Raw genomic sequence first — 23523 nt, 5'->3', positions numbered from 1 at the left:
AAAAACCATTCAGAAATGCTTCAACAGACACTTCAGTCTTCAGAAAAACAATTCTGTTGATGATCTACTGCAGATGTTTGATGATATTGTGCAAATTAATTATGGACGGCACCTGGATTCTCCTGAAGCTTTACAGTATTTCACAGTGGAGCAACAGGCCAGAGAAAGATGTGAGTGTGATGATATTTGCTGTGGCTAGTAATAAATGAATGCTTTTATAAATTGAATTATTATTTTTAAAATACTAGAAAAGACAGTTGCTATTTAAATTATAGTAGTTCTTGTGGAAGCGTCGCACTGCCATTGCATTGTTATTATGTAAGACTGTTGTTTTGAGTTTCCTCTATTTAGTTTGGCCACAGAAGTCTACCGTGACACATACTACGCAGTTTTTTTCTCTTTGAAAGTGTCTGACAAAAAAAACAATATATGAACGGCTAATGCGATGGCCCTATTATGCCATTTTAAGGCTCCTAATATTGTTTTGAGAGTCTCCTACAATAGGTTAATATGCAAGCAAAGTGAAATAACTCTAGTTTTCTCAAAATACGCATTCAATATGACCTAGTTTTTCAGCAATTCTCAAATGATTTGTTTAAAGCAGTTCTAAGATTCAGTCCCTCTAAACCCCTCCCTTCTGTGAGCCTACTCTGCTCTGACTGGTCAGATGGCCCAATCTGTTGTGATTGGTCTACTGTGTACGGCGTGTCGGAAACTATAGGTTAATTGCCATAGTTCTGTATTTTGAAAGCTTGATTAGAAATATAAGCATCTATTACTTATCATACTTACAGCTTGTGATTCAGTGGAGGTGCTTCTCCAAATAAACTGGGTACTAAAGCATCTTTCAATAGGGTGACCATAAGAGTCATTTTCCCAGGATGCGTCCTTGCCAGGATTTCTGTATTGCTTTGATTTAAAGTACCTCGAGAGAGTTTTGAAAACACAAGAAACCGATGTCATACACCGATTTCTCTCCACACAAAGCCAAAACCTAGATAAACAGGAAACATCATATTCTACAAAACTGGTCGCCAAGCCTATGATTAAATTCATATTGGAAATAATCAATGAAATCAGAGTACATGCCCAGTCTCAGATTGACTGCTTCTGTGGAAACCGGGACTTCCACGGCAGCTGCAGTGTTGCATTTTTCACATTCCGAACTATATGAGTGACACGTCTTGGGTATTTACAGTCTTTGGAGTCGCTACTTCACACTGCTAAGATTTTAAACTTGCTTAATCAATGATACATTTACTATAAGACCGTAGTCTTTAGCATAATGATGATAACCGAACAGCTGCAACAGTATGTTACCCCTAACACATGGAAGTTGGTTCAACAGCATTGTAAAGTGACGGCGTGTAGTGATGAATTAAAAGCTTAGCAACAGCATGTTGCCGATATAAGCACTGCCACCAGCATCGTTATTTACTGCAACAACAAAGCTAGCTAACGTACGCTACATAAAAGCCATTTCTTTCACCAGCCTTAGCGCCTTTGCCAAGTTGTCTAATTTAGATCACGGTTTGACATCTAAGAAGCCCTCAAAAAATGACGTTAAATGGGTACCCTGTGAATAAAAAACTAACGCGAAACAACCCCGACCAAGCGGCAAAATTTGACGAGTTGTGGTGAGAACGTGTTTCAATCTGGCACTGAAGTCATTCATGATTTTGTTTGTTTTTTGCATAATTACAATATGTCAGCTCACACATCATTAAAACCACAGTTAGGATATTAGTGCACGATAACTATTGCACAGTCCTTGCTCCATGAGAAGCTGTCCAGTGCGTCGCAGTGTCATATAATGTTGCATATCGTTTGCAATATTGCATATTGCTTGATAAGTCATGTAAGATAATTGATTTATTAATTTATTCAGCTGTTTTATTTTATTTAGGGATCGAATCTTCAAATTGACTTAATTAAAAATTCGTAGAATACACTTTATTGACCACTCAGTCCATTTGGTCAACACGATTGAGTGTATCTTAACAATTCTGTTTTATTTTCATTACGAAAATAATACCAAATGTTATTTGTTTCTTTCGCGCAAGATGCGTCTTTAGGCTTTGGAATTTTAGTTGAGTTACAAGGATTCACACAGCAATGGTGAGTTTCTGGCTGGCTTTTTCGGCAATTCAAACAGTTCAGATGAGTTGGAGTTTCAGCAGTTCTGCGTTTCTAACATTTCAAGCCGTTTTAGAGATTCTAGCAGTTTCAGCCATTGAGAATAATCTGGAACGTAAATCTTCTGCAGTTATTTGTCTGATCACCGTTATCCTACAGCCATGACAGGTGATAATGCAGAGCCGTATAGCTAATATCAGAAAAATGCAGGTAGCACAATACAAGGCAGTGGTCAGTAAAATCAGATGGTGCAGATGATTTAGCTGCAGAAAATATTCATGGAACTTCCTTAAATGGAACACATTTCTCCTGTTTTCTATCAATAGCATTGACTCCCAGTTAAACACCGAACTGAATTAAAAATCCTGCTTCTTATGTATACAGCTCTTAATAATTTAAGACCATTTATAATTGTGATTTTCTTCAAACACACACTTCTGTACATACTCTTAAAACCTCTTGTTAATCTAGGTATGCTTCGCCACATTTGTGGAATGCCCTTTCAGTCTTCCCAATAATTTCTTAAAACCGATTTCAAGCAGGCATATCTGTGATTGCATGTGTTGATCAATAAGTGTTTTATTATATTTTGTAGTTTGCCTGGTTTACTGTTGTTACATTGATGTCAGACAGATTTGTAAGGTCACCTTGAGTGGCATAAAAGGCACCTATAAATAAAAATTTATAATTGAATCTTCTTCTTTTAAGTTTCAGACAGTTTGAAGCTGAATCTGCTTGTGTGTGGGAGCAATGCAACATTGAAATCCTCCATATCAGACCAAATCATGCAGCAGTCCGACAGAAGATCAGACGTGGAGCTCTATGGACATCTGATTAGTCTGGTGGAGCTTCCAGTTCTGATTCGGGTCTCAGAGGAGGAAGTGATGCGTCACACTCTCCGATGTGTGTCTCTCTGTCATCCTGGAGTTCATGTTTTTCTCCTCATTATTTCTGATGCTCCATTGACCGATGAAGACAAAGCAGAAATGGAGGAGATCCAGAGGATCTTCAGATCAAGAATCAACAAACACACCATTATCCTCATAATACAGAGTTCAGAGCATCAGACAGCAGAACTCAATGAAGAAACACGGTCTGTCATTCAGAGTTTTGGAGGACGATATTACTTTTTTGGTCCCAAAACCCAAGTGTCCACATTGATGGAAAGCATTGAGCAGATGCTGGAAGAAAACAGAGGAGAGTTGTTCACCACAGAGATGTTTCTGGAGGCCCAGATGAAAAAAATTATGAAATTTGAAGAGATGAAGAGGAAAATTGATTCACTAGAGGCACATTTACTCTCACAAGGTAATGATTCAGTGAATCAATTTGGATCTTAAACTTTCAGTTTAGGGTCATATTCATATCTTTAAATGTCACAAATTCACACAAGCTTTTCCATTTTTGCATAAAGGTCCATCCTGTTTAGTAAATCTTTTCTGAATGAGCGCTGGTGCGCCGGGCGCATGTGTCAGAGGGACAGAACAACACAGTAGAGAGGAGAACATAAAACATAAATTGTGATGAAATATCTGTTAACATGTTTTGCATGTATTTTATGAGGAACTCTAAAGGTATACAGCATGCAATTCTGACTATACATATTAAACTTTCATAAGATATCAAATCAATCAATCAATCACTTATTTATATAGCACTTTTAACAACACAGATTGTATCAAAGCACTTAACTGTTTAAAATAGGAGAGTACAATGATAGGCATGTATAGTGATGAGACTGAACAATTTGTTATTAAACGCAGAGAGTAATCAAGCCAATTATGGTCGACAATAAAAGGTCAACGAGGACGGGGAAGAGGTCCTGATGGTTGAGCCATATTGGCCAACTCTGACCTGCTTCTTGGAACTCACACTCCTCATGATAGTCCCTCCTGGTGCATGCCTCTGAGAAAAGACCTCCTTTCTTAGGGTCCAGCACCCTTGTAGCTTCTGGACGAGATACTGACGAGATACAATAGACTTCTGATCTGTTTCCAGTGGTGGTTAAAATGATCACCGAACACCTTTGCGAGACTTTATAGTCTCCTCATTGTGCCTCCAGTACCCTTGGCAGTCAGACTTGGTGGAGCAGTCTGACACCAGGCCCAGTATCTGTTTTAGTTTGTCAGGGTGTCCGGTCAGATCATGTACTGGGTAGGGCTGGGCGATATGGCAAAAAAAATTATCACGATAATTTTTTCCTTATCAGTCGATATCGATAATTATCACGATAAATGTCAAATCTTTATATCTAGCGATTTTAAAGGCAGGTTTTTTTCTCCTGAATAAAAGAAAAACCAGACAATTAATTATTATTTATAGTTTATTGTCAGAACATGACAAATAATTTTCAAACAATGATCAATTGAGGTAGATACAGATTTGAATATTACTAGTTACATCAACATCAATAGAATAATATTATTAATATTAATAGAATATATAAAACGTTTTTATAAAAAAATAAGAACTGTAAAATTATACAACATTTGTAACATGGCTCTGACTGTAAATGTAGAGTTAAAGTGATTAAGTATATTTATCTTCCAACAAAAAATGAGAATAGACAAATCTTTTCAGCATGCCAATCCCTTTGTGCAGCTGATTTAACACATTTTGTAAAATGTTTGAGCTGTCTGACAATATAAATAAAAAAAATAATAAACAAAAGAACAATCTTAACCATTTTTCAGCATTTACTGCTCAAGTTTTCAACAGCCAAAGACATTTCCCTACAAGTTACGTGCAAGAAAGACAAGTCTGTCTACAGTCTCAGGTTTTAAAGCTGCTCTATGACAGGTCACAATGTTTCCTCCAGTACTAAAAAGCCTCTCGGAAGGGGAGCTGGTAGCAGGGATACACAAGTAACGCCTTGCTAGTTGGCTTACTTTTGGAAATTTTTTGTCATACATCTTCCACCAATCCAGGGGTTCTGTTTCACTGTCTGCATCTGGAGCCATGAGGTAGTGCTCCAGCTCCATCTCCACTACCTGCATGTCAGTGAGTCCTGTGTTGCTGGGGGATGGCCTCTTAAAAAAACTGCCAAGTGACTTCCTCTGCTTCTTGGCAGGAACAGCTGCAGCAGCTCCCCCCTCTGCCTCCATTTCTTCTGTTCTGTATGAAGCCTGTGAAGTGGATGGACCTTGGTCTCCTTCCATATTCAGAATCTCAGAAACTGCTCTTTGTTTGATTCCCTCAATTTTCTCTGGCCTGATATATTGAGTCTTGAAGCGCGGATCAACCAAGGATGCCATATCAAGCAGTTCATCTGTTATCTCCTCATCATACTTCTCACTGAGATAGTCTATGACTACTGTCTTTATGTCCTTTGTGAGCTGTGTGTCATCATCAGAATGTTTCAGGACCTCTGTTTTGAAGAGGTGCAGCACAGGCTTAAGGTAGGACACACTCACATAAGATTCACCAGACAGTGAATCTGTGAACTCAAGAAGTGGTTTCAAGCCCTCATTTATTGACTCCAAAACGTCAATGTCCTGCCAGGTAGGCACCAAGTGTCTGGTTTTCTTGTCAGCAGTGAGTACCTGACTGATAGCCTTGTGCTGTTCAATCACCCTGGCCACCATCTTTTGACGTGAGCCCCACCTGGTAGGTGATTCTGTCACCATCTTGTGTCTGGGCAGTTTAAGTTCTTCCTGAGCAGTCACAAGGTCTCTTTTCTTTTTCAAGAGAAAGAGAAGGCAGCCACTACTTTTACACAGCCCGACAGCCTGTTCCACCCTCTTGTCCTTCCCTCGCTTTCTCTGAGGAAGGAATGGAAATAGATACTTACTTTGTCTTTTTCAACACAATATTTTTTCAAATGTATCCACAATATGTAAAGAAAAATATATATAATATACTGTAGCAACAATTGAGCAGCACAAGGCCATCAGCACTATATAAATTAGCTTTTTATATCAGCATCATTACTACTACTACTCCACATTAAATATTTAGGCTAAATTATGCATTTCAGTTTTAAATATGGCTTCTTTCTTGTAATCATTAACATTTAAGAACACATCAATAATACAACTGGGGCTGCAACTAACAATTATTCTAATAATCGATTAGTCAGTCGATTATTTTTTGGTTAATCGATCAATTGGATAAAAACAAAAAAACAATTAAAGCATTAATTTTTATTCAAACAGAACTAAAATCTTTAGAAAGTGCACTCCAAAAAAGAATTTAAAGCATCTCAAACAGAAGTTTTAAGCATCTCTTAATTTTCTCATGCCATTTTTTCTTGTCTAGTAATCTTGATTTAAGATTTTTTTTAATATATTTGGACTGGAAACGAGACAAAATTACTAAGTAAAAAGCTTTTTGCAGTGTAGGAGTGAATTTTTTAGGCGACCGTAATTTTAGAACGTTCACCTTTAATGTTTCCATGGCTACGCGTCATGTTTGTCACGTGACACACGCAGCCACAATAACGCTGTATGACAGATGTATCCCTTTTATTTTATTTTTCCGTTTTAATTCAAAATTTTAACACACAACGCAAGATTCAGCACGTAAATTCATAAGTTAACGTTACTCCCAAAAAGTTACTACTTTTAGTAATCAATTTTAATCGATTTAATCGATTCGTTGTTGCAGCCCTAAATACAATATTGATTTAAAATTCATCATCATTATTATTATTTCTATAACTTTTTGTTATTAGATGGAATACGGAGACTAATGCTTACCAATAGCCAAGTGTAGTCGATGTCCAAAACACTGAAGTCGTGTCCATTTATTGAGCGATGCAGCTTTTACCATGTTTGCACCACTATCAGTTGTGATACATACTTGTCTGGTTTCACTCAGCCCCAGGAGGTGAGTGCTTCAGTCATTCCTTGGGCAATAACTTCACCTGTATGATCTTCAGGACAATAAGCTGTTTGAAGGCATTTGCTCTGAAGATTCCAGTCTTCGTCTATAAAATGAACTGTAAGGCTCAGATAAGGCTCCGATGTGCGACTGGACCATATATCCGAAGTAGTAGCGAAGAATTGTACATTTTGCAGATGCCGCTCTACCGTCTCCCTACACTCAGTATATAGCCGTGGAAGCGCTGTCTGCGAGAAATGTTTTTCGGCCCGGTAGTTCGTATCTGGGGTCAAGAACGTGGATAAGATTCTTAAATCCTTCATTTTCGACAAGACTAATGGGAAGCATGTCTTTGCAATGCAATATGCAACTGCTTTTGTGATGTCTCCATGTCTTTTGTTTTTTCTCATAAGGCACGGCTTTCGAAAATGACGACATGAGACTCTGCTGGGTAGTTGCGCTGATGCTTGTAGATGGTCCACGACGTTTACCAACACTTGTTTGGGTCTGTAATTTCTTTGCATCTCCGTATTCTGAAGGGTGACGTTGTTTTAAATGATGAAAGAGGTTTGTGGTGTTGCCTGTTTTTGATGGCACGAGTCGTCTGCACAGTTTGCAGTGCACGTCGCTCTGTTTTGTGTCGGATTGCAAAAAACCAAAATAGCTCCAGACTACTGAAGTTGAGTGACCTTTCTTGTCAACTAAGTCTGTGACCTGCGAGCTAGTCGTGGACGGTGCATTTTCTTCACTGTCGCTCATTTTTCTTACTCCTCCAACACGTGCAACTGACACTGTATGGCTGTATAGTACTAACACTGCGTGTGGCATCCAGAAGCGCAGGCTGCAAAATGCGTGCGCAGCGTTACGTATAGTGCGTAAACATTATCGAGCGCTTATCGAACTGTCATTATCGTGTTATCGAGAAAATTTATATCGTGAAAATTATCGTTATCGAATTATCGCCCAGCCCTAGTACTGGGCTAGGTGGTCGCTTCCTGTGTACGTAATCCCATGTGTTTATTTTGTGGATGTGGCATCCATAACATCCTTGCCAAATTGTAACAACAAACAGGAAATACTTGGAAGCAATCGTTCATTGAAGGTTGAATCCCTTCTCTTATGAGATGCGGTGAAGAATCACACAACAAGGATTACTCATTGTAAATGAATCCACCCTCCAGGGCATTTATCTGAGGGAGCAATGTACTTACCTCTGGCCCCTGCGGGTACCAAGGTCAGCGAATTTACACTGGAAAGGTTATGACATTTCCATAGCATTTATCTAATACATGGCTGCTTGTCAACATTTTCAGTGCCTTAAGGTTGTGATTAGGTTCAGGTTGTAGTGTTTTTCACCTCTTAATGTCATCAAGACATAACTTGTAGTGACCGACAGATAGGGAACGTCTTTGTTACAAACAAAATGTACTATAGAATTGCAGATTTTTTCAATCTTAACAATAAACAATAATTGTATTGCAGTAAAAATAATATATAAATAAAAAAACCTATATAAATAAAAATAATATTTGAATAATGCAAACTAAATTTAATGATGATAAAATGGAACGGATAGTATGTAATGAGGAAGAGGAGGCTGTGTTCGAATCCATATGCTGCGTTTATTAAGAACAAACGAAGGACAGAAACCAGAGGGCAGGCAGAGAATTAGGAACGTTAAACAGTCCAATCAGGCAATCGAGTCAAAGGGGGCAAATCCGAGAAACAGCTAAAGATAACAGGCAGATTAAATCAATGGAATGCTTGGTAAGGCAGGTAAACAGGCAATACTTCACGATGAGTGAAACATGTGCTCTGGCTTTATGCTGGGCAAACAGGAAGTGAGCGCAGAGGGAGTGAAACAGAGTCAGGTGAGGGCTCCCTCTGCTGGTGTGGCATTACATTGTTAATTTGTTAGCAGAAACTGTCCATTAGAGAGTAAACGTTGCAAGATGTGTTCTGATTGAGCGATTGACGTGTGTCCAAATGTGCCTTTTGTCAAAGTTTTCCTATCACATACAGTGTAATAACACAGTGTTATTAGATGTGCTAAGTTGTAGGTTTTTGTCTCAATAAATTGGTATTAGTCTAATAAACTTTAGCTGATAATTTACACTTAATATTATTGCATATTGTTTTATGATACTGCAGTACTAAAGTATAAATATCAGTCATCTAATTACTATTTACACACCTATTGCTAAAGAAAATGCTGCTATTGTAAACAGAATTTATTATTTGCATATTTAGTGTAACTAGAATATTGGCCTATCACTTTTTCCAATTAGTGTAACTGCAAAAATTTAATTGTTCAGTTAAAAACAGCTCATTGCTAATTCAGTTCTGTCAAATATGTCAAGTTGATCAATTATGAGTTCAACTGGGTAATATTGCATTGTTCACTACTATGAGTCTTATTAACAAGACTTCGTAAAAATAATGGTGAGCACATTTGTTCGTAAGGTAACAGCCTCAACAGCTGTTCTGAAATAATGTTTGTCATGTGACAATTTAGCATAATACTCTGAAACATTTGTTGCTTATTGTATTGTTTCGCACGCTATTCATGCTAACTGGTTGCACAGCTTTGACTCTCAAACAAAATGGTGGCGAAAAAGTACTGTGATGTCACCTATAGATATGATTTTTAGATAGCCTATTTGTATAAAAACTGTAGTCTAAATACATTTATTATAAAAAAAAAATGCTATAGGTTAATGCTAATTAAGCTTCTTATTCCTTTAATACATGTCTACATTAATATAGTAAATTTTATATAAATACCACACATTACTGCCACAATACCATGGTACAGGTAGTGGTACTACAATAAATGCATGGTAAACAATCGTGATTTGCAGATTGAAAAATTCTGACTGTATCATTGCACACAGTGTTATTCTGCTTCTTGTCAGTTTTGTTTCATCTGGATTTAATCTAGTTTTACATCAGTTGGCTGATACTGTCACAACCCCCTTTTAGTTAGTCTAGTGGTGAACAGAATTGCAACAAAGAATTAAAAGAAAATTGTGGGGGAGGGCCAGTTCACAGAAATGCTCAGTGGCAGTCTCATGACTTCCAGCCCTGAAGTGATACAGAACAGAAGCTGAAACAGAAGCTCTTCTGGGTCGGATCAACGACAGAACCAGTAGTATTCCTGTATTCCAGCAAAACTCCTGGGTGTCTCACCCAAAAGAGCAATTTCTGTTTCTGAAGATGAATGCTGTCTTCATTGTCTGGGGGTTCAGCATGCTGAAGATATATTTGGGGTGGGATCTTGGTCATGTTGCTAGGCCATGCCCACTGCTGCGATCCCACCTCTCTATCCTTCTGGATGGACAGGCAGCTTCTGTTGTCACCCAACCTGGTTTCTCTGCGGCTAGCAGAGGATCACTTGCTGACACATTGTGGAATCTGAGGGCTACGGTGAGTGCCGCTCCTCCGGTTCCAATCCTGTAGAACACTCATACCTCCTGCAGTGCTTGTCCCATCCAGTTGCCGTTCATTGCAGGGGGGGCCATCTCACAGCGGTCCTCTCGTTTTTTAGTGCACCAAGAAAGGACCAGATGTTGGCTGCAGCATCGGGGAATGGGCTATTGTCAGCCGAGGAGGATGACGAGGAGAATCCGCAGCCTTTGGGAGCTGCGTCTTCAGCCAAGTCAGATCCAGAGCCGCTAGCCTGGGCTGTTGTGAGTATCGTGCTGGAGGTGTCCACAGCTCCCAAATATGAGCCCTCACAGCTTGATGATTGGTCTGGGGTGCTGCCTGTGATAGTAAAGTGCGGCCAGCTCCGGTGCCTTTTTTCTCAGAAGTGCATGAGAAGTTGACAAAGTCGTGGATGGCTCCTTTTTTATCCAGAAGCCACTCATCTTCCTCCTCCGTTTTCACCACCCTCTATGGTAGGGCGGCAAGGGGATGGATCTTTCCCATGTGGAGAGAGCAGTTGTAGTGCACTTGTGTTCATTCAGAGGCAAGACAGTGGTTCCACTGAAATGTTTTCTGAGGCTCCTGGAGCATATGGCTTCTGCAGCTGTAGTCACACCTGTTGGTTTGCTTCATATGAGACCACTTTAGCACTGATACACTTCTGAGTACTGATACTTGGCTTGTCATTGCACTTTCATCCCATGGACAGCCATGCATTTCTAAGGGCCGGGGTGCCCTTAGAATAAGTGTCACAGCATGTGGTCGTAACAACAGATGCCACCATGACAGGCTTGGGTGCTACATGCCACGGGCAAGCATGTAGCACCTTCATCTGCTTTGGCACATCAATTACCTAGAGTTACTGACAGTGCACCTAGCTCTACAGCACTTGAGGCCGCTGCAGGAAGATAGGCACATATTGACCAATATGTGCCTATACACAATATGTGCATATCGGCACATATTGGTTCACAATCAGATGGTGCCAATCCGAGCACTATGCATATATGTGGAACATACCCGGAGCTTCAGAAGCTTTGAGCAGATTTTTGTCTGCCACAGAGGTCAGCAGAAAGGGAATGCTGTCTCCAAGCAGAGGTTGGCCCACTGGATAGTGATGCCATCACCTTGGCTTCCCAGGCCCAAGGTGAACCATGCCCCCTAGGGGTGAGAGTTCACTCCACCCAAAGTGTTGCCACCTCCTATAAGTTGACACATAATACCTCTCTGGCAGACGCTTCCTGTGTGTTGGGTAACAGGTAATTGGTGGGAAGAACTGGCCAATGTCACACTTGCTGCCATTCCCTCTCACATCTCCTGAGGATGTGAGCACTGTTTTTCTCCTCTAGTAAAGTTCTTTGGGTGGTGAACCCTTGTGGGGCTTCCTCCGACGCCCTTTGGCAGTCAGACTAATTGTTTAATTGTTAAAAAACCTGCCTCCTGTGCCCCCACTGTAAATTCTGGTGCCTTTAAAACAATAATAAAACATTTTAAACAGATGCATTGCCTCTTTTACAGGTTCATTAGAGGGTGAAGATGAATTGAGAATTGTTCTGTTGGGAAAAACCGGAGTTGGGAAGAGTGCAACTGGAAACACAATCTTGGGAAGAGACGTATTTAAATCAGAGCAGTCTTTTGAATCAGTGACCGGTGAAAGTCAGAGAGAAACATCCGAAATCAACAGTCGACATGTAACTGTCATTGACACTCCAGGACTGTTTGATACTAAACTTTCTGCTGAGGAGATTCAGAGAGAAATCAGCAACTGCATCTCAATGATCCTGCCTGGACCACATGTGTTTCTCTTACTGATTCCACTGGGACGATTCACTACTCATGAGGAAACATCAGTGAAGATCATCCAAGAAACATTTGGAGAGAAATCATTAATGTACACTATGGTGCTCTTTACCAGAGGAGATGATCTGAAGAACAAATCTATTGAACAGTGTTTGGGAAAACCTGGATCTCCTTTGATGAAGCTGATTAAAGCTTGTGGAAACAGATACCATGTGTTTAATAATAACCAGACTGCAGATCGAACACAGGTGTCTGATCTACTGGAGAAGATAGACAACATGGTGAAAGAAAATGGAGGGAGTTACTACTCATGTAAGATGTTCAGAAAAATGGAAAGAGAAAAACAAGAGCAACAGATGAAGAGCATTACGGAGAGAGTCAGAGAAAGAGAAGAACTGTTGGATAAACTAGAAGCTGAGAAAGAGAGAATGAAGATGATGATGGAGGAAGAACTAAAGAATCAGGAAGAAGAGAGAAAGAGAAGAGAAGAAGAGCTCAAAAAAGAAATAAGAGAACAAGAGAAACATCAGAAAGAGACACGAGAAGAGATGAGGCTAGAACGAGAGACATTTAGACATGAAATACAGGAAATGAGACAAGAAAAAGATCAAATAAAAACAGAAAACCAAAATCTTAAAACTGAATATAATACAGAAATAGATAGACTGAAGAACATAATAGAGAATGAGAGGAAGAAAAAAGAAGAGGAATATAATGAAAGAGAATTACGATATAAAACACAGATAAAAGAGAAAGAAAGAGAGATGAAAGAGGAGATTAAGAGAGAAAGAGAGGAATGGGAGAAACAGAAACTAGAGGAAACAATGAGAACAGAAGTTGAAAATGAGAAAAGAAGAGAAAAAGAAAAACAGATTTCTGATCAGCAGATTCAGGGGCTGACGAGTGAAATGGAGGGATTAATCCGAGAGAAAGAGGTAAACGAAAGACAGATACAAGAGCAACTAGAGGAATTAGAAAAGAGACTGAAAGAAGATGGACAAAAGACTCTTGAGGTGAAACTAAAACTCGTTGAAGGGCAAAATGAAGAAGAACTAAAGAGAAGACAAGCAGAGTGGAGGGAAGAATATGAAAGAGAGAAAGAAGAGATGATCAAAAAGACCTGCTCTGAAGATAATCATTTATTCAAGGTGAGTGTTCAAAACTTTTGGCCTTTTTAAGTATTTTTTCTGTTAGCAGTCACACATTTACTAGCAACTTTTCTCAAGTTTTTGCTTAATGAAATATTGATTTCAACTCAAAGCCCTACAGGAAATTAGAGAGCGAATACAGCAAGTGGACCTGGAGTCTTCGTAGAGCCATGATGGAAACTGAGAACAAGCTACACAACCAAATAGAAAATGAAGCTATTAATGAGGTTAAGGAATCTGATCTTCACAGAGAAATAAAGGAGACAAGTGACAAAGTAAAAAAAATAATGTCAGAGTTCTTTGAGAAAGACACAGAAAAAGATTTAGTGATTCAGTGGAAAACATCATTTAAAATCAAAATAGAAGAATTTCAGAAAAACATTGTGAGACAAACTAAGAGGAAATTAAACGAGGTTCTTCAGCAGCGAGACCTGAAGAGAAAGACTGATGCTCAGAGGAAATTTGAAAATACTCTCTATGAAAATATCAAAGAACTTGCCTTAAAATTCAAAGACAAAGCAAACGATGAAGAAACACTGAAGAAAGGTTTTGATTTGTTTTGGAAACAAAGTGTGGAGAAAATCATAACAGAAACTCCTCTAATCAGAGATATTGACATAATGAGAGATGTGAGAGAGATCCTCAGTGACATGTATCTGGGATGTTTATCGGCAGACCATAAAAATGATAGTGGGTACAATAATATTTTCTCAGTGCCAAGTTATTCTGATTATGTTTATTTCAGAAAGTCCACAAATAGTGGTATCAGAGAGGCTGTAAAGGATGCATACAGGGCAGTTAAAGAAGCATTAGGATCTGCTGAAACTTTGTCTCCAGAAGAAGAAACCCAAATAAGATTATTAGTCACAGATGTTACTCAGCAGACAGACAAAATGATTGAGTTACTTAACATTTCAAAGATGGGTTACAACTTAAACTGCATTCAAAAACACATAAGTCGTATCAAGGCAAGAGTAAGAGAACATCAGGAGGAACCAGTGAAATATGTGTTCAAGAATGAATTCTTCATTGATTTGGTTTATTCCATCTATAAGAGAGCAAACAAGAAGATCACTGACCAACACAGACTGTTTAGGGAAGCCAATGATCCTGTAATATATGTTGAGAAGAAGAGAGACGAGTACTACAGTATTTTCCAGAAATACTGTCATGGAGCCACATCAGCCATTATTTTTGGTGATATCATATGTCACAAACTCAAAGAGCCCATTAAGCAGAGTGTCTACAAGAAGACTGCCAAAGATCTGGTAGATGAAATAAGATCAAACTGTGAATCACTAAATGGAAACAGATCAAATTTAGAGAAACACATCCTAAAGACACTGGCCAAACATGAACAATTTATTTTGTACATGGACTACATTAAATTTCCCAGAGATCACTTCAAGAGTTTCATCAGAGATGAAGTCAATCAGTACATCACTGATAAGTTCAGTGTCAGCGTTTTACCAAAGATGAAGAACAACATTGAACTCCTGCAGCAGAAAATCATGAATGCAGCTCATGAATCTACTGAACATGTTCAACTGAACAGAGGAGATGTTGGTTTGTGGTTAAAGAGTTTTACACAGAAGATCTCAGACGAGATAATCTTCTCTGAAAAAGATCTCAATGGAGTCAAACAGGATGATGTTGACAATTTCAAACTGTTGGAAGATGTAATAAGACAAGAACTTCTTGGTATAATGACTAACATCAGCAATGGATTCAACACAAAGACATTTCCAGTAAATCTTGACCTGAAGTTCAGACCAGATGAACTTCTGGTTGATCACCTCTGTCAGTGCTGTTGGGTTCAGTGTCCAATCTGTAAAGCCACCTGCACCAACACCACAGAGAACCATGATGGGGACCACAGTGTGGCTTTTCACAGAGTGACTGGAATTAATGGCACCTTTTACCATTTAACACAAAATCTCTGTGTTGATATTTGCGCAAACATAGTAGCAAATAATCTGAATTTTAATACACCAGATGGAGGAATTGTTTGGAAGAAAATTAAAATAGCAGGGCCTCAAAATGCCACCTGGAGCATTACCCCTGACCTCTCTGAACTACTCTACTGGAAGTGGTTTGTTTGCAGATTCCAGCAAGATCTGGAGAAATACCATAATAAAATTTTTGAGGAAGGGGTAAGATACCAGAGGAATGGAAAACGTTCACAAATCAGGATGCTATTAAAAGTTTGGACATGTATTAGATCAGCGGTATTCAACTCCAGCCCTCGGGGTCCACCGCTCTGCACATTTTATTTTTCTCTTAACTGACAAACTCAGTTCAGTTCATGGATCTCTCTCATAATGAGCTGATGATCTGACTTAGGTGCATTAGATAAGATACTCATACAAAATGTGCAGAGCGGTGAAAATGTATTAGATAACACACAAGAGCCAATAGCATTTCACAACCATCAATGATGTAAGGCTTTTTAAATTTGACAGCATTTTTTTTTTTTTTTTTTTTCACAGACACACATTTTATGTGTGGAGATGGTGATTGAGTTTATTCCTGTCACAAATGAAGAAATAAATTATGACATTAGTTGTATCTGCCTGTTGACAAATGGTATGTTTGGGGCAGGGGTTCAGTTAGATGTTCATACTGTTTACATTGAAAAATCGCACCGCAACATATACGCAATAATGTCAATATTATTACCCAATATATAATGTAATCCTGACGATAATATTCGAGTCAGCATATTGAAGCTAAGGGGTACATACTGTACGTACAAGGCATAAAATTAATCTAAAGGGTCCTTGAGAGTCAAAAAGCGACGTTAAGTGGTCCCAACAATGCTTCAGTATATGACGAGATGGGTGTGAGAATGTGTTGCTCACGAAAACTTCAAAAAGAAAACTTGTGTCTTGGTTATTGGTGCAACCCTCATGCCCTAAAGAAGGAAACGCAAATCTTACGTCCCTCTTGCAACAATTTTGATCTGCCCTGAATGCTGGGTTGTGTCTTGACTCCTCAGAGTGGTTGCATCCCACCATCTTATATACAGGAGGGTGGCTTGGCATTCAATTCAATTCACTTGCGAATTTTCATTGGTCTCTTCTTAAACTAAGAGGTTATCGGGTTCCCCATGACATCAGTTGGCGTAATGAGGGCTTCACAAGAAACCGAGACATACTTTTACATTTGTTACATTGTAACAACACAGAGTGGGTGGAAAACAATTTAGGCTACCATTTAAATATGTCGAAGGATAGTGTTTAACTGAACACGATCGTATTGTCTTTGAGCTACTGGCATATGGACATTACTTTATTGCCAGAAGATGGTCTTCCCAGTGAGGTCAAGCTACCTCTGGCTGTTTAAAGAATGTTTGTAACCCTAAAGCACAAATCCAGTCAGTCATAAGCAGCACAGGTATATTTGTAGCAATATCCAACAATATATTGTATGCGTCAAAATTATCTATTTTTCTTTTAGGCCAAAAATCATTAGCATATTAAGTAAAGGTCATGTTCAATGAAGATATTTTGTACATTTCCTTCAATTAAATTGATTTATTTTTTATTAGTAATGCACATGGCTAAGAACATTTGAACAACTTTAAAGACAATTTTGATGTATTATTTTTGGCACCCTCAGATACCAGTGCCCTCATTTATCAACAGTACATAGAAAAGGTTGTTATATTTTACACAAATAGTTTGCTTAGTTTTGAGAATTTTATAATTTTGTCTCTTATTAAAATAAGGTAACACTTTCTATGAAGCCTGTATTTATAATGCATTATAAGGGCATTCTTAATGCATTATAATACATGTATAATGTCTTATAAACAACATTATAATATGTTATATCATCTTATAAATAATCATAACAACAGTTACAATACATTATAATACTTACCTATTTGTGCTTATAACTTTTATGAGAACAATGCATTATAACACCAGATGAAGCCTGCATTTATAAGACATCATAAGGGTATTCTTAATGCATTATTATGCATGCATAATGCCTTATAAACAACATTATAACGTGTCGTATCATCTGATAAATAATCATAAAAACAGTTACAATGCATCATAATACTTACCTATTTGTGCCTATAAATATTTAGTGTAACGAAGAGTGTGATGACTTATAACACACAATGAACATATTATGAGTGGTCTTTAACTGCTTAAAGTAAAGTGATGAAAACAAAGTCTTCTTTTAAACATCTAAAAAGCTTTATAACGTGGTATTAATATTTATAAGTGGTCCTTGTCTGCTTTAAGTAAAGTGAGAAATGTTAGGTATTCTTTTAAACATCCATAAGATATCATGAATGGGTTATGACACATTTGCTTTGAACTTAATTTTTTATTAGCTGTGAACATTTATATTGCAGTACATGTAACATAAAATGTGCACAAAAATCAACAAAACAATACTGTATTGTTTAAAATGTCAAGGCTTTCCAGTAAGCTAACTCTACGTAGGTCACACTGAAGTTCGCATTAACCTAATAGGAAACACTCAAATAGAAGCAAAGTAACAGCTCACCTAAAGGCTAAACAACAGAACTGTAAACTATTTTTCTAACTCTCTGATTTGTCTTATGAGAATATGCAAAGTCACAAAATGCTTAGCTAAGCAAAAGACATGAGTGAAGCCAAACAAATGAACAGGCCACTCTAATGACATAACCCAGGCAGCCCTGTTTACATCTCCTAAAGGAAGTTTCAAAACCTGTCCATTTCTACACAACAGGACAGTTTAAGTTTACAAATAAATCAAGCAATAGGCAACAGATCTCCATCTGCTTTCATTTGAGTAATTTTTTCTTTAATTTCAGTGGTCAGTGCAGAATGACATTTACCAATAAATCTGCTCAGTGTCTCTGTTTTGTCGTTCCACTGGCCCATGGTCTTCAAAACATCAGGTGCAGCCAGATGCAGCTCTGCAATAATTGCAGTTCTTGCAATTGTGTTTCTGTCCACTCCAATAGCATCAAATGCAGCTTTCATGGATTTCACCTTCTTGAAGGCTTCTAGAGTGTCAAGGTATCTGCGAATGATGCCTCTGGTGTTCCTCACTGAATAAAGAGAAATATTATTATATATTGTTACGCTACCAGTTACTTGTCAAAGGCAATTTCCTATAATTCAAATTCTCTGCAATATTGGTTAATCTTTATCACAAAACCTAATCTTTTTAGGTATAAGTTTAATCTTCAACAGCTCTTTCGCTGCATTTTATTTATTACTTAATTATATGGTACTGTATCTGCATTCTGAGCAGTTTTGAGGTATTGTGTTTTTGCAGACCTTTGTACATAGAACCTTATATATATATATATATATATAAAGTCCCAAAATGTGCACACAAACACACACACAAAAACCATCATATAATGTAAATAAGTTGTCACAGAATAAGTATATGTGAATAATGGAATTTTGACGAAAATGTCAGATAGAACCTTATAATTGCAAATTATTGGTTAATTAATGGTCATTTATCCACAATGTAACTTACTGCGTGCACAGGTTGTGTCCAATAGCATCAGCTAGAGGTAGTGCTATTTTTTTGTGCTTGTGTTTTCTCTTCTTCACCTTGACCTCTTCAAGGAGGAGTCTGAAAGGCTTGAAGACTCATCAGAATCAATGACCTCCTCTGAACTAGAAATGGCAATCCGTGGAGATTTCTTTGATGCTTTTAGGCCTGTGTAAAATAAGTTACGTGTTACATTATATTTGCATCCATGCATGTATATTTTCCTGCTTAGCCAGCTACTATTCAAATTTTAAGTCATTTCAACTCAAATCATTTGGTCTCATTCACTAATAATTGAGAACTTCTTATGAAAAATCTCACAAAATGTCACAACATGTGTGTACACAAATTAATTTGTTCTTAACATTCGTCTTATCTTTTTGAATTTGGAGTAATTCAAAAATAAGCAGCTATGTGCAAAAGGTTAGTAATTTGCATAAAGCACACCCAAACCATCTCCATGTTTTCCTAACGGCTCTCTGTATGACAAAATGTAGCCTATATGATGAAATTTATAATGTATATGATGATATGTAAAAAGCCTTAATTTGTTTTATTTGACAATTTTATTATATAATTTTATATGTGGATTGAATACTACAATTAATACTATAAAAGTATTAAAAAATAAAGAATACTTTAATACTTTAATGTTGTGTTAAGTAGCAGTAAACAGCTTCTTAAGATGATTGTAAGGCTGTACGGAGTAAATGTTTTTTCGTACATGTGGTTTCAGTTGTTCCTATATTTTATCGTAAAATTACAATAAGTTTTGGTGTGAAAGTTTTGGTGAATCGTGGCGTATTCTTAAAATTGTACATACAAACATTTTACACATAAATCTGTGTGTACATATGCTTAGTGAATGAGACTCAATGTTTTGTGTTCATGTATTTATTAAACAAACAGTCTTGTCATACAATGAAGCAGAGACGATAGGGCAGTTCATGGTAAATGTTTATTAATCAATATTAAAAAGAATAAGTACCTGGTTTCTTCTGGTTTTTCTTTATCAGTTCCCTGATAAAGCTATCTTTCTTTACCAACTCTTCTTGGAGGAACTGTTTATCAGTTTTCAGAATCGCAATGGTTTCATCTCTCAGGTCCCCTTTTTCTTTTTCATGTGTGTAAGTTGGAGCAGGTGTGTCTGAAAATTGACAAAAATGTTACACACCATACAGCTGTTAGTTCTGGCCCTTTAATTAGATTGGCCAAACATTAATTCCAGAATGCAGATATTACATCAATGAAATGATTCAGTTTAATACATTTGCCTGGGTTTATACATCATCTCTGGTTTATACATCCCTGCCTCTGCTGAATTCTTTTTATCCCCGGTGGGGATAAAAAAATCCCACGAACCAGATCTGAACCAAATGGTTTGCGATACACGGTCCGATTGGAACGTTTTTATTAAACTGTGATCACGTTAAATACATATTCCGTCGTATTAAAAACATTTCATACGTTTTCAAAAGCATCCCCCCTCTGGTTTTTCACAAATCGCACCTGTATATATATATATATATATATATATATATATATATATATATATATATATATATATATATATACATATATATATATATATATATATATATATATATATATATACACATACATACATATATATATATACATACATATATATATATACATACATATATATATATACATACATACATATATATATATATATATATATATATATATATATATATATATATATATATATATATTTATTTATTATTATTTGACCTTTAACTGCATTCAACGTGCTACTGTTTGTACAGTCAGAGTTTAAGGATGGAATACTTCATTACAGGTAATCTGCTCACCGTTTTTCGTTGATGTTGAATCATCACCGGTGATATTGTCAGGGGAATTAACGTTAGTATCTTTCCGCACCCGCTTTCGGCTCATATCTGTCGTAAAATCAATTATAAATGTTAAAAAAAACAACAACAACAACAAAAAAGTATGTATATCCATGCCTAAATCTATATGGATAAAAACCTTTTAGCTATTTTACAAACATTATTTGGATTACCCCACTTTATATGGGCCTAGTGAGCGATTTCTACAAATACTAGCATTTAACATTTACTTGTATTATGGTGCTTATCTATTGTGTTTAAAGAAACTCACTTAATCAGTCACGATGTTCGATGATTGTCCAGATTTGTCTCGTAGAGCATGACGGGTAATGCCGCTGCGTGCGTAGACTGTGACGTGCCTGCGTCATTCTTCCCGGGTTTTGGAGTGTTCAATTTCGAATCGACTCTGATTCTTTCATGTTTTCAAGGAGCCGATTCAGGTTTAATTTTCTCAATTCTTAAGAAACAACGAGATGCAAGTTAATAGTGTAACTACTGGAAGTATCAATTATTGAAAGTATGCATGAAAACACATCATTGTCATGCATGCCAATGGAATGAATTGCCATCATCTTTTGGAGTGGTCTTGTGATTCCGAACGGAAAGCCGATTCTTTTGAACGGATTTGGAGTGAGCCTGCACCCATGAGTTTCTGGTTGAATTAAAATGTCCAGATTAGTGCAGGAACTTTTGTGTTTAATTCGAAAACCTAAAACCCTTTCGCACAAACGAAAGATTGTGTTGTGGATGCAGAAGAAGGGTCTTTTGCACCGGAGAATGCGATGCAAATGCAAAGAAAAAATGAAACTTGAAAAACAGCCACGTCGAGATGGATATCATTGGTAAGTTACATGTTTTTCAAATTGCTAAAATATGTATGCAGACTAGTACTTTTTGGGATTTGTTAGTATGATTCTGATTTTCACCAGGGTTTGCAGACGATGCCGAGGAGTTACGACAGTTCGTAAGAATACAATTTTCTACCAGTCCCGCAGATCATTGCAGAACCATGTAGAATTCATCTACAGGTATGTAACTTTCTGCAGTGTGAATTTGCTTTTAAATTGTAACATATTTCGATATCACGTTAGCATGTGCAGGGTTACGATGCATTAGCCAACATGTTAATACTGGAAATGAATAGAAATATTTGGTAATTTAGTTGTTATAGCATAAATGACAAATATTGGGGTAAGATGGCCCTTATTGGGGTATGTTAGCCCCCTACTTGGGACAAGAAACCCCCTGGATAAACTTTACGGAATGTCTAAATGACTTTTGATTTGATTTTTAATTATTATTAATATTTATGTATTTTAAAGGTGTCTTTTAATGTTAAAAAAACAGTCATCGGAAAGGTAAAATTATTATGCACTATGCTAGGTTTCTTTTCATTTATTTTTAACAGATAGTAGTACAAATTACTTTTTCCACCTAGAGGTAAACATACTATACATACTACAGTATATGTAATTAAAATGTCTAAAATCTAAAATCTGTAGTACATACATACTCAGAATATATCTGATTTAGTTGACAGATAAACAAGAGGAATAAAAAACGGTGTGACAAGTGACATAAGTAGCCTATATATGCTGAGTTTCAGTTAAAGGGGTCATATGATGCAGTTTCAAATTTTTCTTTTCCAATCAGAGGACACCTCGCATTTTTAGAAAGATGAGCTTCGTAAAAATCTACCCGTTTCTGAAAGGTGGGGCTTAGAAAAGTAGCAATAATGTACAGTATGAGGAAAATAATTTATTTAATTTATTTATAAACCACATAAGCACATTAGATTACACCAAATACACAAAATAATGTTCTATTTAGCAATGTCATATGAAACCTTAAATTTTTGTGACATACTTAATTTGTTCACAGAAAGGACACTCAAATGTCTAAATTTCTCTGTCAAAAAATAACCACCAAATATGGAATCTTGAGATTCAGACCTTTCTGACAATATGTATTTTGTCAACATTCTGAAGAAATTTTGATTCTAAAAGACTGTAATACTTTTTGCTGGGGGGTGTTCAGGGCCCCCTTTCCCTTGTTGGGCCTTTAGAATCGTCCTAACCTTCCCCCTCCGTTACTGTGCTCCTTGGGTACAAATATATGCATCGTTACACTCCTTACACTCCCTATATATATATATATTTACCTTTTTTCATTTATTTTCCTCAGTTGTGTAGTTTTCACATTGAAAACTTACATCAGCAAAACATAATTTTAACATTTCTTTTGGTTTTCCCTCAGGTTTTCCCAAGGTCTAAGAATGAGACAGATAGACCTGATGGAGGATGGTGTGGCTTCAAGCAGCAGAACTTTATCTCGAATGACTGCAGTAGTGAGAAAGGTACTGTATAAAGGAATAATGAAATTATGATTACAATAAATTTTTTGGCTTGGCTTTCGCAGAAAATTGACTTCCTTGCAATTTGTCTTGAATTATGATGGTAACAATTAAAATTAAATGCTAGTTTGCCACAAATACCTAGGTTTGTGAAGGCTTTAAATAGAAAGTATGGTCTATCCCAAAACCTAGTGAGCTGCACTGCTTCCACCTACCAACATGCTTTATGACACCGTGTCTACACCAGACGCCATCGTTGTCTCATAGCATCACACTGCACCGCAACAGATAAAATAGATAAACAGTCCAGTGTAGACAATATTACAGATTATAATGGGTCCTATTGTCTTTTGAAGTGTTGCTTTGCATGTTATTAAAGGTCCAGAGGACCTCTTTTTTTAAATTAAAGGTTTAAATCATAAAGGAATAACACTTAAGAAAA

At 37.1% G+C, this 23523-nt stretch overlaps 2 protein-coding genes across 2 annotated transcripts; one reads left to right on the top strand and one right to left on the bottom strand.

Moving 5' to 3' along the window:
- The first annotated feature begins 12 nt into the window (after nucleotides 1-12).
- Nucleotides 13-16985, top strand: LOC122331437 (ankyrin repeat domain-containing protein 26-like). The gene is made up of 5 exons (XM_043228900.1): nucleotides 13-170; nucleotides 2845-3444; nucleotides 11902-13331; nucleotides 13445-15484; nucleotides 16953-16985. The coding sequence occupies exons 1-5, from the start codon at nucleotides 74-76 to the stop codon at nucleotides 16983-16985; spliced, it is 4200 nt and encodes a 1399-aa protein (XP_043084835.1). The 5' UTR covers nucleotides 13-73.
- Nucleotides 16087-20774, bottom strand: LOC122331436. The gene is made up of 4 exons (XM_043228899.1): nucleotides 20690-20774; nucleotides 19837-19998; nucleotides 18911-19019; nucleotides 16087-18437 (listed from the first exon to the last, which is right to left on the bottom strand). Exons 1-4 carry the CDS (start codon nucleotides 20772-20774, stop codon nucleotides 18089-18091), a joined length of 705 nt encoding a protein of 234 aa, XP_043084834.1. The 3' UTR covers nucleotides 16087-18088.
- Nucleotides 20775-23523: the final 2749 nt, after the last annotated feature.

Source organism: Puntigrus tetrazona, unplaced genomic scaffold, assembly GCF_018831695.1.
Source record: "Puntigrus tetrazona isolate hp1 unplaced genomic scaffold, ASM1883169v1 S000000001, whole genome shotgun sequence".
NCBI lineage: Eukaryota > Metazoa > Chordata > Actinopteri > Cypriniformes > Cyprinidae > Puntigrus > Puntigrus tetrazona.
Note: the sequence above shows the minus strand (reverse complement) of the source record. Positions and strands in the feature narration are given on the sequence as shown.

Coding starts and splice junctions, on each gene's coding strand:
- LOC122331437 (XM_043228900.1), top strand. CDS start 74: ATGTTTGATGATATTGTGCAAATTAATTATGGACGGCACCTGGATTCT. Junction 3,445..11,901: donor GGCACATTTACTCTCACAAG/GTAATGATTCAG, acceptor CCTCTTTTACAG/GTTCATTAGAGGGTGAAGAT. Junction 15,485..16,952: donor ATAAAATTTTTGAGGAAGGG/GTAAGATACCAG, acceptor TGGCACCCTCAG/ATACCAGTGCCCTCATTTAT.
- LOC122331436 (XM_043228899.1), bottom strand. CDS start 20,774: ATGAGCCGAAAGCGGGTGCGGAAAGATACTAACGTTAATTCCCCTGAC. Junction 19,999..20,689: donor TTCAACATCAACGAAAAACG/GTGAGCAGATTA, acceptor GTCAATTTTCAG/ACACACCTGCTCCAACTTAC. Junction 19,020..19,836: donor AAACCAGAAGAAACCAGGTA/CTTATTCTTTTT, acceptor TATTTTACACAG/GCCTAAAAGCATCAAAGAAA.